Here is a 15,058-nt window from a genome sequence, read left to right as displayed (position 1 = left end):
GGGGGCTGGCAGGCCCCATGGGGACAGAGGGGAATGGTCCCAGGGGCTGGGGCAGCCACCCCAGCTCCCCCCAGGGGTGCAGTGAAGGTGTAGCTCCAGGGAAGAAGGGGTTTCGGGGGACCCCACCGCCGCCACCGGCGGCTTTCGGGGCGGGTGCCGGACCCCCGGAGCGGGTTGGCCCGTTCCCTGGGAGGGGATGACCAGAATAGCTCCGCTATCCGATTCCTGCCAGAGGGGCCGCGGCCGCTCTCCTCCACTGCTATCTTTTTGGGGCTGACATTTGAGCCCAGCCCTCCCTCGTTGGCAGTGGGACGTGCACCAGAGCTGCCCGGCATCAACCGGCTCCTCCGTCCTCCCCGCCGCCACAGCCGGGGACGAGCAGCGGGATGGCGGGCGGGAGGCGGCGCGGGGGCGGCGGGCGGCGGGGGGGACCCCGGCAGCACCCGGAGAACCAAGAACCGACCCCCTCGCCCGCATCCCTCTCTCCCGCAGCCACCATGGCCCAGCAAAACGGAGGCACTGCCCCCAAAACCGGCCGCCCCAAGAAGCCCGTGGAGGAGCCGGTGGCGAGGGCACCCGATGTGGACTCACTGGGCTTCCAGGCCATGGACCGCAACGTGCCAGGGCTGTCCCACGTCATCCTCCAGAAGCTCAACATGAAGAGCTACGAGGACTACAAGTGAGTGAGTGAGCACCCATGGGTGCGTGTTCCTCCCCTCCCCCCCCCCAAGCATCCCATGTGTCCCCCCGCCATAGCTGGAGCATCTCCCCTGGCTCATCCCAGTCTCCCAGCTCAGCCCGCATGCAGGGTGCTCTGACAGAGCTCCTGGGTGCACCCCTCCGCCAGCCCATTCCCCAGCTCCCTTCAGGGAGCCCAGCTCCCCATCCCCACCCAGTCCGGGCCAGGATGCTCTTGGCTGGAGCTAAAAATCCTGGCAGCCTTGGAGGGAGGACATCAGCCCCGCCATGATGACAGAGCAGTGTGGGCTGGATCCTGCTCATCAGCCCCCATGACATCTGCAGGTCTGCCATGGATGGGAGGAAGAGTGGCAGCGATTTCGGCATCCGGACTTACTTCGACATGTTCCAGAAGATGGAGGACACCTTCAAGTTTTGCGCCGAGTGCAAGAAGCTCCCCAATGCCCTCCCTGACCCCAAAAGCCTCCGACGATGCAAGAGGTATGGGGCAGGGGGAGGTGGTCTGATGGCATGGGGCTGCATCCATCCCCTCGCTTCCAGCCCAGTGGCCAGGGTGAAACTGGGGGTGTCTGGCCCCGATGCCCAACCTCCAGCCACAGAGCACCCCCAAAACAGCAACGCAGCCCTGGGAGGGGGTGGCAGGGAGCCAGGCTCAGCAGGCCGGATCCTGGCCCCCCCCCTCCCCGAGCTGGGCACGCTGCCTCTCTCCCCAGGTGCCAAAACGTGTACTACTGCGGCGTGGCATGCCAGCGTGCCAACTGGCCGCTGCACAAGAAGTTCTGCAAGAAGCTGAAGCTGGTGGCCCTAGATCGGCTGGTGGAGTGGCTCGTCTTCACAGGTAGGGCAGGGGATGCTGCTCCCACGCTCTGTGTCCTCCCTCCAACTTGCCTGATCCCTGCCCTGCCCCAGGCTGCATAGGTCCCGTGAAGGGAGGTGGGGTCCCTCCTCCTGGCTCCAGCCCCTGTGGCTGGGTCCAGCACCCTCACAGCCCACGTGGGACAGGCAGCCTGGGCTGTGGGGCCACCACTGCGACCTCCAACACTTCTCCCTATCCCCCCCAGGAGACATCCCCTTCCCCACGGAGACCTGGACAAAACCTGCCCAGGACGTGGAGGGCTGGGAGGACTGGTTCTCCATGCAGGGGCAGCTGGAGGAGAAGCTGGGCGCCATCCTGGCCGGGCGGTACATGACCCTCCTCTGGGCCAACGCTGGGAAGCCCCGGCCAGAGGATGGGGAGCTGCGCGAATCTGTCCGGCGGCTGGTCACTGACTTCCACTCACGACCGCTCACCATCGGATTGGGGCTGCGGCTTTTCGGCATCGACCCCCTCGCCAAGGCCCTCACTGTGCATGTGGTGGGGGCATCCCACGTCGAGACCCTCAACGCCCGGCTGACAGACTATGACGAGCTGACGCGCATGTTCCCGGGGCACCGGGGCATGGAGGTGGTGATGGTGGGGGTGGACGTGGTCGATGGACCCATCATGAGGCCACCCCTGGCCACGCCGGCGCCCCAGGGAAGGGTCTATCTCAGCAGCTACAAGGGACTCTACCACGACTTCTGGGAGAGCCACGTGGAGACCAAGCTGGCCGCCCGCCCTGATTTGGTGGTGGGCTTTCACCCGGGTGAGTGACCAAGCTGGCCACCCAGCCCCTCGCCACCCCACTGCCTAGAGCAGAACGTCCCTGGCAGGGTAGTCCCTGAGCACCCTGGCAGCACCTGGGGCTGAGCCTGCTGGTGGCTTGGGTCATGCCAGGGCTTTGCACCAAGCCGCAACAGGCAGCCGGAGCAGCCAGGGTGACCCCCATGGGGCTTGGCTGCCTCGTCCCACCACGCACTCAGCGTCCTGCCTGCGTCACCCACCTGCCAGTCAGCAGGTACAAGCAGCACTCAAAGGGGTCTCTGCCTTCAGGTCTTGGTGTGGTGGCTCAGCCCAGGACCCAGAGTCGGGAATGCCCCCATGGTGGTGGGGAGATGGGACCCACCTTGCTGCCAAACCCTATTGCCAGCATCACCCACTCACCCCGGGGGTCTCCAGGACGGAGCGGGTGCTGTTAGAGCTGCCTTTCCCCAGGGCCAGGGTGGGTCAGGAGAGAGGTGGGACCCTCACTGCTGTGTCCCCCACAGGTTTCCATGCCTGTCCAGACTTGCTGGCGGGCTGGCTGCCCACCCTGCTGCTGCTGCGGGACTACCGCCTGCCCGTCCTCTTCACCGTTTACAGGTGAGCATGGCCCCGCTGCTCCCAGCATACTGGCACAGCTGGCCAGTAACGGGGCCCATCCTCCCCCTCTCCCGGCAGCGAGCAGGAGCTGAAGTCCTCCCTGCAGATCCTGGTGGAGCTCGAGACGCACATCATGGGCTATGCCACCAACCCCTTCGCCTCACTCCGGCCAGAGCAGGTCTACTCCAGTCCCAACAAGGCACCCGTCTACTGCAGCTCCTACTACATCACCCTGCTGGGGCCGGTGGCATCGGCTGTGCCGGGTGCTGAGGAGCTGGAGGACGGTGATGGCTGGCAGGGAGGGGAGCCCAGTGCTGCCGGTGCAGCTGGGAGCATCGCCCCAGGGCTGGGCTGACCCCATGCAGCCAGTGTTGCCCTGCCTACCCGACCCCCAGCCCCTCGTGGCCCCATCCCAGGAAACCGTCTCCCCATACACGGATCAGCGATCCAGCCATCCTTCACTGCACACGTCCAGTCCCGGGGGACGCAGCATGCTGGCACAGGCATGGCACCCCTCCGTGGCACTGAATAAACCACCACCGGCAGCCGGCTGCCGTGTCTTGAGCTTTATTTCCAAAAAGGCCTTTGTTTTCCCAAAGAAAACAGAGGGCTGAGCCTGTCCCAGCCCCCCCACTCGGGTGGCCACGGCCTCTGGAGGGATAACAAAGGGGACCCCGACTGTGGGACCTGCCATCCACGGGGCTGTGCAACCCCCGGGGTCCCGCAGGGAGCCCCAGCCCAGCACCCGGCTGTCACCATCACTGTCACACGTGCTGTGCCCCTGTGCCGGTGCCTATCCTGCAGGGTGGTGCTCCAGCATCGCTCGCCAAGCCCCGCAGCTGCTCAGCCTGGCACCAGCACCCAGCCCGGCCACGGCACACGGGTACCGGCTGCCGCAGCCCTGCTGCTCGTCAGCCTCGGTGGCCCCTGAGGAAACCAGGGCGGGCGGCGCTGAGCGAACCAGTCCCTGCAGCATCGCCTGACGCTGCCGGGGACCCACGCTGGCCTGGCGTCCCCTCCCTGTGCAGCCAGCGGGCCCGGCCCAGCGGTGGTGGCAATGTCCCACACGGGCACCCACGATGGCTCGGGGAGGCTGGTATCCCCCTGGGGCTCCCCACGCCCCGACAGCGGGTCCCTCTCTGGGGTCGGCGCCCGTCGGAGGGGCCGTGGCAGTCTGGCCAGGGAGGTGGCACGGCGCGGCACCGCCAGCATCACTCGGCACTGGCGCGTTCCCGCAGCGCAGGCAACGTCAGGGTCTCCGGCGCCGACTTCTTGCGCGGGCGAGTCTTGGGGGGAGCGAGGAAATCGGGGGCCTCGTCGCTGAGGGGGGTGGAGGGGGCGCTGGCGGGGGCCGAGTGCGTGGCCGTGGGCTGCCCCACCTCGCTGACCGAGATGGCGGGTGCCACCAGGCCGATGAGCTCGTTGGTGGCCTCCTGCGTCTCCCGCTCGTAGCGCCGCACCTCCTCCATTGTCATCCCTGCCGAGCACAGCCGGGCTTGGGGCCGCTCAGCACGGCCGCATCCTGCACCCCGTCATCCTGGGGCGGCCTGCACCCCACGCACCGGCTCCCCCCGAAGCTGGGTGCCGGCAAAGGGGCAAGGGCTGGGGAGAGGCAGACGGGCAGGGAGGGGGACGCTGGGCAGTGCAGCCAGCCCCCGGCTCCGGCACCAGCCCAGCCAGCAGCGGGGAAGGGATGGACAGACGGCGCAGGCAGGGGATGCGTGGGGAGGACAGCCAGGCGGGGGGGAACCCTCCGCCACGGGGTGCAGGGGGGGCTCGGTGTGCACCGTGCACAAGCCCCCCTGCCTGCACCCGCCTGCGGGCAGCGCAGCAGGGTCTGGGGTCTCCGTCCCCTGCAGGCAGCGTGCGGCAGGGCTGCCCGCGCGGCGGGGTTTAGGGGTGCTGACTCCCCAGCTTTTGGTTTGTGGCCACTTGCATCTGAGTCTCGAAGGCCCGGACCTCTTCCAGGGACATGTCTGGAAGGCAGAGAGCCGCTCGCCGGGACGACCCCGCGCCCGCTGCCGGCCCCTGCTGCCAGCACCCGCTGCCGGCCATCGCCAAACCCGGGGCTCCCGTCCCCGTGTCCGCACGTGGCAGCTGCCTGCAGCGTGTCTCCCTGCCAGACCGGGGGTGCAGGCAGCGCAGGCAGCGATGCTGGGGCTCCTCTCCCCACCCCCTGCTTCAGCCAAGCCTTCCCCAGGCGTGCGGCGGAGCAGGCAGCGTGCGAGGGTGCAGGCAGGCGCGAGGGCAGCGGGAGCGGAGCAGAGCAAGCGATGGCAGGCAGCAGGTTTGCCGGGGAGGAAGAGCGGGAGCTGCCCGTGGGGTTAGTGGCATCGGCGGTTAAACCCGCAGCCCCCTCCCACCCTGGGGGTTCGGGGTCACCCCGGGGACCGTGTCCCCCACCCTCACCCGCAGCGCCGGGGCAGCCCCGCGGACTCACCGCACCACTCGTCCACCCAGGCGAAAGCCTGCCGGTGTCCGATCAGCAGGATGTCCCGGATCACCTGTGACGCACCACGGGGGTCAGGATCCTGTCACCGTCCCCCCCGATGTCCCCCCTACCCCGGCCTCGGCCCCCCAGCCCCCTCACCTTGTGCACAAACTGCTCCACCCGCGTCTGCAGCCCCCACACCTCGAACTTGACGCTCACCAGCTTGTAGGAGCACATGATGGGCTTGGTGTGCTGACGCCAGCCCTCCCGCAGCGGCCCCCGGCCCGTCTTGGCCGAGCTAAAGAAACGGGGGTCCTGCGGGGAGGGGGGGGGGGGCAGAATGGGGCTGTGAAGCCCCCACCCGGAGATGGGGGGGACAAGGGGATGGCCCCGGGGAACTCCCCTCCGTCCCCACGCGTGCTACCTCCAAGCTGCGGTAGTAACGCTCGGGGATCTCGTCGAAGGCGATGTCCAGGAAGGAGACCTCGTGGTCGCCCAGGATTTTATCGCTGCGGAAGATCTGGGGAGGGGAGGGAGGGTGAGAGGCGCTGGCCACGCGTACGTGTGTGTCCCCCCACCCTGCAATGAGTTTGCCAGGTCTCAGCTGCGGCACCGACTCACGTTCTCGCTGTCGCCGCAGTTGTCCTCGTACTTGGTCTCGATGTAGATGGAGAACTTGGGCAGGAAGGAGCACTGCAGGGAGCGACCGTCAGCTGGCCCCTGAGGGATGCCTGTCCCGAGGGATGCCCGCCCCAGGGGTGCCCACCCCCAAAGGACACCCAGCCCCAAGGATGCTGATCCCCAAGGGACGTCCGTCCCCAAGGACACCCACTCTGAGGGATGCCCACCCCCAGGGATGCCCACCCCGAGGGACGCCCACCCCGAGGGACACCAAGCCCCAAGGGACACCCACCCCAGTGCCCCCTCCCCAGCCATGCCAGGTGCTGGGGAAGGGGCCGGGTCCCCCCATACCATCTCCTTACCGTGTACTCTGCAGGGACACCGTGGCACAGCAGCACCGTGGGGTGGCATCGCCGGGTGGCGTCACAGGGGAGAGAGGGAGCGGTGAGACCGGGAAGCGGCCACGGCCGGGCTCTCCCGGCAGCCCACCGCCGTCACCGCCGGAGAGGGGCAGGGTGCCCGGTGGTGCCCGGGTGCCCGTCCCCCACGCCCTGCCCGGGGCTCACCAGTGATGGTGTAGGGGTAGTAGTTCCAGGCCTTCTCCGTGATGTAGAAGATGCGGGGGGTCACCGCCCGTGCCCAGCTCGGCAGTTTACTGCGGGGGGACCAGAGCGGCGGGGGGGGGACTCCGCTCAGGGCAGGATACGGCTGGCGGGCACAGCCCTGCCCAGTGCCACCCGGCCCCGCTCCGCTGAATGCAGCCCCCACAGCACGGCCCCAGCTCTGGGACCCCCATATTCTCCCCAGGGACCCCACCTGCTCCCCAGGACCCTCACCTCCACCCCAGCACCCCTCTGCACCCTCACCTCCACATCCAGGATCCCCCCAGGGACCCTCACCTGCACCCCATCACTCCCCAGGGACACCTGCTGCCTCCCCAGGACCCTCATCTGCACCCCAGCACCCCCCCTGCCAGGGACCCCTGCCACCTCTCCAGGACCCTTACCTCTACACCAGTGCCCCCATCCTCTCCCCAGGACCCCCACCCCCTCGCCAGGCACCCTTACCACCTCCCCAGGCACCCCCACCCCTTCCCCAGGACCGCTTCCACCTTCCCAGGACCAGGACCCCAGGATGCCCCCATTGCCCCCAGGCACCCCTGTCCACCCTGCCCAGCACCCCACGGCTGCCCACGCTCCCAGGGCAGGATCAGGCCCCCAGGGGAGCCGGGAGGTGAGTTTTGATTAATTTGCAGGCGTTATAAATACCGTCCCCGAGAGGGGAATCGTGAGTGCTATGGCTAAAAATAGCCCGTCTCACGCCAGCGACTCCCTGGGCGGGGGAGCAGCCGATGCCCGCACCGCGGTGTGCCGCAGCCGGTGGCGGGGACACGGGGACAGCAGCACTGGGTGCCAGCGGCTGCCCAACGGGCACCCAGGGCTGCGCATGGGGACACCCCCAGGGACGGGCTGAGCAGCAGCCTGGGCATCCCCTCCGAGCCCCACGCCGCAGCTCTGATACCCGGAGATGGGTGCCCACCGGGAGATGCAAGATGGGTGCATGCCCTGAAGATGGGTGCACCCCAGGAGATCAGTGTGGCCCCCAGAGAGGGTTGCACCCCATGGAAGATGGGTGCACCCTGGGAGATAGCCCCCACAGATGGGTGCAGCCCCTGAAGATGGGTACAGCTCCTCAAGATAAGCGCACCCCAGGAGATGGGTACACCCTGAGAGATAGGTGCAGCCCCCAAAGTTGGGCGCAGCCCCCAAAGACGGGTGCACTCCAGGATTTGGGTACACCCCTGGGAGACAGGGGCAGTCCCTGAAGATGGATGCAACCCTGGGAGACGGGTGCAGCCACACTGCAGGGTGTCACGGACCCAGAAAGGATGTTCCCCGGGAATTTTGGAGGGAGGGATGGAGCCACCCCGATGCCTCCCTATGCTCCCCACCGCGGTGCTGCCGCACAGAGCCGGCGCACCGGGGCCCCCTCCCCACCCAGCACCCCTTGCTGGAGCTGCAGCCTCACCTGGAGAGGTGGACGCGCTTCTCGGTGAACTGGCCGGGGCCGTGGATGGGGTCCTCGTGGGGCTCGTTCTTCACCACCTCCACGCCCTCGCCCTTCTCGCTCTCCTGGTGACTGTGCTTGCTGATGGTGTAGAGCTGCCCTACGCGGTACTGCAACCACAGCGCCCGGCCTCAGCGCTGCCATCCCCTGCCCCGGCACCCTCCCGGCAGAGCCGGTGCCGGGATGGGCTCCTCTTTGCCGGGCTAACGGGTTTCCAGCTGCACCACTGAGAGGGGAAACTGAGGCACGGAGCAAAGGGGTGACAGACCCCCAGCTGTGCAGTGGGCAGGGGTCTCCCAGGGCACCCTGTTTGAACCCCCCTGCCCCTGGGCTGCTCCAGCACCTGGGCGAGGGCCAGATGCTGCCCTCCTGGCTCTTCCCCAGTGTCTGAGTGCCTTGCAGAGTGCCTGGAGGCTTTCTGCTCAGCAAGTTACCTAGGAGCCAGAGAAAACTATATATATAGAGAGAGAGAGATATGTATATGAATATATATGTGTGTGCATGTGTATTTGATGACGCAGCCACGCAATAAGTGTTTTATTGTTCCGCTGAAGATCCCATCCATCACCCTAACTGCCAGCGGGATCTTATTGCCCCTCTCTGCCTAATTGAAAACCTTCCCCAGGTGTGAACACAAAACCGGTGCCTGGGGAGTGCTGGTGCTGCCCAGCGTGGGCACCACCACCGCGGCTCCCCGCTCCCTGAAACGGCCCCGTCGGCACCAGGCGCTCAGGAGCGACCTTTGGCCGGGGATGCCACCGGCTGCCGGCTATCGCCGCTGTTTGCCGACAGGGATTCAGGCTCCCTGCTGGAGCTGGGATTGAGCCTGCGCTCCCCATCAGAGTAGCCGCCCCGAGTGCTGCGGTGCCAGGGGCACTCAAACCCCTGGTGCCGTTCGCCTGCCAGCTCATCCCATGGTCCTGCGACTGGGCTGCCCCCGAGCAGCCCCCAGTGCTGCCATTGGGCTCCATGCCCCAAGGTCACCCTGCCCAGGGATGGGACATCCCCCCTGTCTGCACCCCAAAACACATCTCAGCACCCGGCACAAAGCATCCCGAGCCCAATGGCCGTGGCCAAAGCACACCTTGGCAGCTCAGCCAAGGCAGATGTTCCCTGCCACAAACAGTGTCACGAGTGGATGGCAAAGGGGGCCGCCGTGTCCCCCAGCCCCTTGCCGGGCAGGGACCCAATCCCCTGGCACCCCACTGCTGTGGGTACAGGACCCCCACCCGCAGCCCCCTCCATCGGTGGGTCCCTGCAGCCGAGTTGTCCCTGGCACCCATGGCTGGGGGCTCAGTGCTCCCCCCGCCTCTGCACCCCTCTTCCCAACCGACACCCCCCTTTCCTGCCTGGCCCCGGGGGTACAGGCAGCCCTGGCCCCCCCACTGCCCCCCACTCACCTCCTCGGTGGTGAGCGGCATGCAGATGCGGTACTCCTTGATGAGCATGGTGGCACGGGCAGGGCGGGCAGGGCAGGCAGGGTGGGGGTCAGGCGGAGGCGTTGGCGGGGGCACAGCTCATTCTGGGGGGACCCGGAGGGTGCGGTGAGAGCGGGGGGACGGCGCTCGGCAGCCTCCCACGCTCCCATCCCATCACCCCACGCTCGAGGCGGCCGCCCTGCTCTCGGCACCGGTGACTTCATGAGCCGTTGCCATGGCAGTGGCGTGAGGTCACCGGTGTGAGAAGCAGCCTGGGTGTACCCGGCTGGGGACTCCCCAGCACCCTGAAACCCCCCTGGCGTTAACCTCTTCCCTGCCAGGCAGTCACCCACTCCCCTTAGGCAGCCGCCTTGGAGCACGTGTGTCCCCGCAAAATACGGTGCCATCCTTTCGAGATGCCACATCCACACCCGACCGAGGTAGCCGGCGCAGCGAGAGGGTTGCAGGGACGCCGGGATGGGATCAGACCTGCCGATGCTCGCAGGGACCCCCCCGTGGGCTCCCACGCTCTGGCCTGCCCCGGGGACCTGCTTCTGGGGAGCACCCAGGTCATGTCCCTGGTGTGGGACATCCCTTCCCCCGGCAGGAGCTGGAGCCCCCACCCCGGGGCTGACCCCAGCACCCGTCCCAGCCAGCGGCACTGCCAGGCTGCCCCACTCACCCTCGCTCCGGCCGGGGCTGGGGATGCTCAGGATGGGTAACGGAGCAGCTCAGGGGGCTCCTGGCCGTGGCCCCCAGCGCCGCAGGGCAGGGAGGGGATGTGACCCCCCCAGGCAGTCACCCTGAATGAGGGATCAGGCCTTGGAGGGGGCAGATGGGGGGTCGCAGGGGGTCTTGTCTGGGGGGCAGCTTGTCCAGCTGGGGACACGGGGGCGTCCCTGGGGGGCACAGGGGCACCCTACTGACAAGGGAGAGGACTGGGTGCCGGTGCCGGGCTGCGGGAAGCCATAAGCCCCCCCGGGGTGCTCCTCGCCCAGCCCCGGGACCCCGCTGTCCCGGGCCGGGGGGCAGAGGCGGCCCCGGCATACGGCAGGGCGTGGTGAGGGAGGGGACACCCCGGGGACCCCGGGACCGGGGAGCGCGGGGCACTCCAGGGCCACCGGGTCCTCTGCCCCAGCCCGGCACGGGGGGGAGCTCAGACCGGCCCGGGGGGGTCCGGGGCTGTCCCGGGGCGGGTGGCGGACGTCCCGTCCGGGGCGGGGGTGGGCTCGGGGGCTGCCCGGGGACTCCGGCCGGCCGTGCTGCCGGGACGAGCGGGCGATGCCCGGGCGGCGGCGGACTCCGGGCACGGCGGGGCCGGCACCGGCGGCACCGGCACCGCTCCCCCCCCGGCGCCCGGCCCGGCCCGGCCCGGCCCGGGCTCCGCCGCCCCCCTCCCCACCGCTCCCCTCCCGCCCGGCCCAGCTCCGCCGCATCCCCCCGCGGGGCCGGGGCTCCCGCCGCCCCCCGCCCCGGCCGCACTCACCCGGAGCCGCGGCGGTGCCCGTTCCCCGCCGCCGCCGTGCCCCGGCCGCCCCGGGCCGTGCGCAGGAGCGCACCGCCTCCCGCACCGCCTCCCGCGCCGCGGCACACCGACCCCTAGGGGGAGGAATGCACCGGCACCGGGACCGCACCGGCACCGGCATTGCACCGCACCGGGACCGGCACCGGCATCGCACTGCACCGACAGCGGCACCGCACTTAGCACCGGCACCGGCACCGGCTCCGCACCGGCACTGCCATCGGTGCACCGCACCGGCACCGGTGCTCCCCAGCACGGCATGGCACTGGGAGTCCCTCTGCACGGCACGGCACGGCACGGCACCGGGGTCCCGGCTGCTCCCGGAGACCCTCAGCAGCCACCGTGTGCCCCGGCTGGGGGATGCCCCGGGGTTACCCCCAGGATCAGAGCCCCGGCGGGGCTCCCAGGCTGGGCTCTCCCGGGCTGGGCTGTTCCCCCCCGGCTGAAACCCCCCAAACTTCCTCCTGCACCCCTACTCCTCCACCCACTCACCTGCACCCCACTGCCCGCCCAGGCCCCTGCACCCCAGCCTCACCGTACTCCATGTGCCAGCACCGCCCGCATGCCATCCAGAGCCAAACACGTTACCAGCACGCAGCGCCACAACTCATAACCGGCGACAGCCGCCGCCGTCACTGCGCTTCCCCTGCCTCTTTCCTCCGTGAATTTCAATCAACCCGGACACTAAAAATAGCCACGCTTGGGCGCTGGGCAGGGCTGCACCCGGCCGGTGTGGTTTTCTCTTTATTTGCTCCAAAAAATTCTGCCTTGGAGGCTGTGAGTGCCTCCCACGGCACTGCCGGGAGCGCAAAGGCCGAGCCGTGCCGCTTGATGTGATTGTGGCACCACGGCACGCTCCGGCCTCGCTGCCCGGGGTGCTGGGGAGCAGCCCATCCGGTGCCAGGGTGCCATGGTCCCGGGGTGATGGCCACCGCGGGGACACGGACTGGACGAAGGGGACACCCACCAAGCCACCCTGCAGCCTGTGGCACCGCCATCACCGGCGGTGCTGGGACCCCCCCCCCACTGCAGTGGCCCTGGCACAGGGCACGGAGGTTGCACTCACCCGGGCACCATGGCACCCATGGGTGCCGTGCAGTGTCCAAGGATGGGTCCGGGCTCTTTCACCGCCTTCCCCCATTGCAGCCGCCATGGCAGCCAGTCTGTGCCATCTTGTGGTGCCGGGGACCCCGCTCCGTAGCCCCCAGGGAGCCCCGAGGCAGCAGGGATGGCCCCAGGCTGTAGCTAGGGCCAGGGCAAGCAGCGGTGGAGGGAGCAGCGCGGGCTGGGGACAGTGGCCCCCAAAACCCGCCGGCGTGCCCTGCGGGGCACCCATCCCACATCTGGGAGCACCGTGCCAGGAGCTCTGCCTGCTGGGCACACCTTCCCCTGCCTGCACCGGTCCCTGTCTGCCTGTACCGCTCTGCTGCCTTCTTCCTGGCATACCAGCCTGCGGTGCCACCGTTCTCCCGACGACGTGCCTCAGCACCCCCAACTCTGGTGGCACTGGGTGACAGCCACCCCCCCGCCCTGTGTCCCCCCCAGGCAGGGGACTCCCTGGCAGCCCCCAAAGGATAAAGCAGCAGGCACAGGGCTCCTGCCAGCATGGCTCGGACCAAACCCAGCTGGGCTCTTGCTGGGGTCACAGTGGTGGTGACGAGGACCTGGTGGGTTCTCAGCGCCGCCCCCCTGCCCCGCCAGCAGCCACATTCCTCCTGAACCCGTTCGGCAGGGTCCTGTGCCGCTGCCAAGGCAAAGGCATCCGGGTTGGGTTTTTCCTGGTCATGCCCTGCTTCACTCCGGTGCCGAGTCAACAAGGAGGAGAAAAGAGGATTTGCTGAAGCCCGATACCCCACCCCGTGCCACTGCCAGCGTCCCCATGCGGCTGCCAGTGCCCCCTCGCCAATGCCGGTGTCCCCCCCGGTTTCTCACCCCCAAGCCCCCCGTGCCACCGGGGAGGATCCCACGGAAAGCCGGGAAGGGAAAGAAAGGAGGCAGAAGCAAGTGAAAAATGACCCAATTTAATATCCCAAAGCCCCCCCAGCTCCAGGGTTTCAGGAGCACGCTGGTGTGCTCCTCCCGGGCCCCCTGGTCCCCCCAGCCAGGCAGCCCGTGGGGCACCAGGCTGAGCACACCCCCAGGAGCACCCCACGGCTCTCTGCTCCAGCGTGGGGAGAAGGAGCTTTCCGAGGCGTCTGGCCTCTTCCTCAGCTCCGCCGGCAGCCCCGCGCCAGCACCCAACCGCGTCCCACCACCGCTCGCCCCACCGGGGTCACCCGGAGCCCTTAGGGAGGTGCCCTGACGAAGACCATCCTGGTAGAGTAGATCAGGTCCACCAAGTAGGCGATGAGGTTGAAGATGGTGAGGAAGGTGACCCCCAGGTGCTTGTCCCACCAGCAGTTCCTGCCGCAGGGGTCAGGGCGGTTCCTCCCCCTGAAGCTGTAGAGGGGCCAGAGGACGGTGGCGGTGATGTACATCACCAGGGCCACGGCATTGTAGCCCACCAGCATCTTCTCCAGCGGGCAAGGCATGTAGGTGAGGCACCGGCCGATGGTGAAGATGATGATGAGGAGGGTGACGATGAAGCAGAGGGAGTAGACGGCCACGCACCACTGCAGGCCGGCTTCCGAACTGTAGGTATCCAGCAGGGAGAAGATGAGACAAGCCACGTACGCCTCAAAGACCTTGAGGAGCCCCGGCACGGTGGAGAGGAAGCTGCTGATGTCCCCTGGCTTGGCGCGGGTGAGCCCCACCTCGAGGGCGTAGGCAAGGAAGCAGAGGCAGGAGGCGGTGGTGGCCACGGCCTGCCGGGCACACTTGCTGCTGCTGCAGGGGCTGCTGATGAAGGTTGAGGGGAAGACCACCGAGGTGGTGAAGACCATCAACGCTGCCAGCATGGAGAAAGCCGAGGTGAAGTCGTCCCAGGAGAGCGGCAGCTTGGGGTAGAGCTCCAGCAGCTCCAGCACCAGCACCAGCAGCGTCACGGCGAAGCAGAAGCACCAGGTGAACATGCACCACGTCCCGTAGGGACCCATGAAGTCCCTGGTGGAGGCCACCAAGCTGAAGGCGATGCAGGACAGCACGATGGCAAAGAGCCGGGCGATGCCCACCCAGGAGGTCACGGCGCGGAGGTTCACCGTCGCCACGGCCATGGTCCCGGCCAGCTCTCCCACCCACGCCGCGCACCGGGAAATGGGTGCTGCCGGCAGCCGCTCTTATCTGGGTGCTGAGACGGAGGGGTGGGGCGCGGGGCAGGGAGCTGCCGGCCCCCCCGAGCCGCCCGTGCCGAGGACCCCCGGCTCTGCCGCCACCGCCACCACTGCCGGGCACGGCTCGCCGGGGCGGCTGCTGGGGGCTCGAGGCGGCAGTGGCGCGGGGAGGTGGATCATTAACGTGGGGCCGGGCGAAGGGTGCCGGCGCTCGCGGTGACGCCGAGCCCTGCGGCAGGGCCGGGGCGAGGTGGCGGGGGGGGGGCAGGGAGGCACCGTGTGCCACCATCCTGGCCACTGCACCCCAGCCCTGCCTGCGGCAGGAGGCACAAAGGGGCCTTTCATGCACCCCCGGAGCACTGGGGGGGCTGCCCCAGCACCTCCATCCCCACACCGTGCCGGGGCCAGCAGCCAGCACCCGTGGGGTCTGCCCAAGGGGTTTGGGGGACTGCACCCAGTGCTGGGTGCCCCTGACAGGGGGGTGCCACAGCAGGGAGCGGTCAGGTGTAGCCCCCCCCCCACACCCTTGCGGGCGGCACATCCGCACCCCTCCCGGCACCTCCGCCACCTGATAAGCAGCTCAAAGTCCAGCTGTACCAGCTGCCGTCACCAGGCGGGGCGTGGGGGGGGGGACGGGACGGACCGTGGGGAGCGGACCCGCACCCTTCCTGCCCCGGCCACCCATGGCACCACCAGCACCCTGCCGGCACCACCGCCACTTCCCCGGGGTGCCCGGCCGGTGCTGGCACCGGGCATCCTGGCAGCACTGGGGGGGGGGGGGGTGATCTCACCCCACGGCCCCAGCGGCTGGAGCAGCACAGGAGGCTGGTGGCATGTCAGAAGCGGGGGGTCCAGCAGAAGGATGATGAT

General features: G+C 68.8%; 3 protein-coding genes across 5 annotated transcripts; 1 reads left to right on the top strand and 2 right to left on the bottom strand.

The window, feature by feature from the left end:
• The first annotated feature begins 105 nt into the window (after positions 1 to 105).
• On the top strand, positions 106 to 3,471 carry MSS51 (MSS51 mitochondrial translational activator). The gene is made up of 6 exons (XM_030001821.2): positions 106 to 679; positions 1,024 to 1,179; positions 1,413 to 1,537; positions 1,761 to 2,324; positions 2,827 to 2,920; positions 2,999 to 3,471. The coding sequence occupies exons 1-6, from the start codon at positions 387 to 389 to the stop codon at positions 3,273 to 3,275; spliced, it is 1,509 nt and encodes a 502-aa protein (XP_029857681.1). The 5' UTR covers positions 106 to 386; the 3' UTR covers positions 3,276 to 3,471.
• Positions 3,472 to 11,025, bottom strand: LOC115335726 (cytoplasmic phosphatidylinositol transfer protein 1-like). Of its 3 annotated transcripts, none has more exons than XM_030001838.1 (10): positions 10,944 to 11,025; positions 9,440 to 9,561; positions 8,001 to 8,149; positions 6,539 to 6,627; positions 6,335 to 6,342; positions 5,973 to 6,044; positions 5,776 to 5,871; positions 5,511 to 5,666; positions 5,361 to 5,424; positions 3,472 to 4,397 (listed from the first exon to the last, which is right to left on the bottom strand). In XM_030001838.1, the coding sequence occupies exons 2-10, from the start codon at positions 9,485 to 9,487 to the stop codon at positions 4,132 to 4,134; spliced, it is 948 nt and encodes a 315-aa protein (XP_029857698.1). In that variant the 5' UTR covers positions 9,488 to 9,561; positions 10,944 to 11,025; the 3' UTR covers positions 3,472 to 4,131. The 3 variants fall into 3 exon arrangements, with proteins under 3 accessions (XP_029857698.1, XP_029857699.1, XP_029857702.1); XM_030001839.2 differs by lacking the exon at positions 10,944 to 11,025 and adding an exon at positions 10,140 to 10,564; XM_030001842.2 differs by lacking the exons at positions 3,472 to 4,397; positions 10,944 to 11,025 and adding an exon at positions 4,401 to 4,896 and having other exon boundaries at positions 9,440 to 10,110.
• Positions 11,026 to 12,980: 1,955 nt separating this feature from the next.
• LOC115335730 (myeloid-associated differentiation marker-like) lies at positions 12,981 to 14,261 on the bottom strand. Its single transcript, XM_030001845.1, has one exon. It carries the CDS (start codon positions 14,129 to 14,131, stop codon positions 13,265 to 13,267), a length of 867 nt encoding a protein of 288 aa, XP_029857705.1. The 5' UTR covers positions 14,132 to 14,261; the 3' UTR covers positions 12,981 to 13,264.
• Between the last annotated feature and the right edge of the window lie 797 nt (positions 14,262 to 15,058).

The sequence above is a fragment of the Aquila chrysaetos genome, chromosome 25 (assembly GCF_900496995.4).
Source record: "Aquila chrysaetos chrysaetos chromosome 25, bAquChr1.4, whole genome shotgun sequence".
In the NCBI taxonomy this organism is placed as follows: domain Eukaryota; kingdom Metazoa; phylum Chordata; class Aves; order Accipitriformes; family Accipitridae; genus Aquila; species Aquila chrysaetos.
Note: the sequence above shows the minus strand (reverse complement) of the source record. Positions and strands in the feature narration are given on the sequence as shown.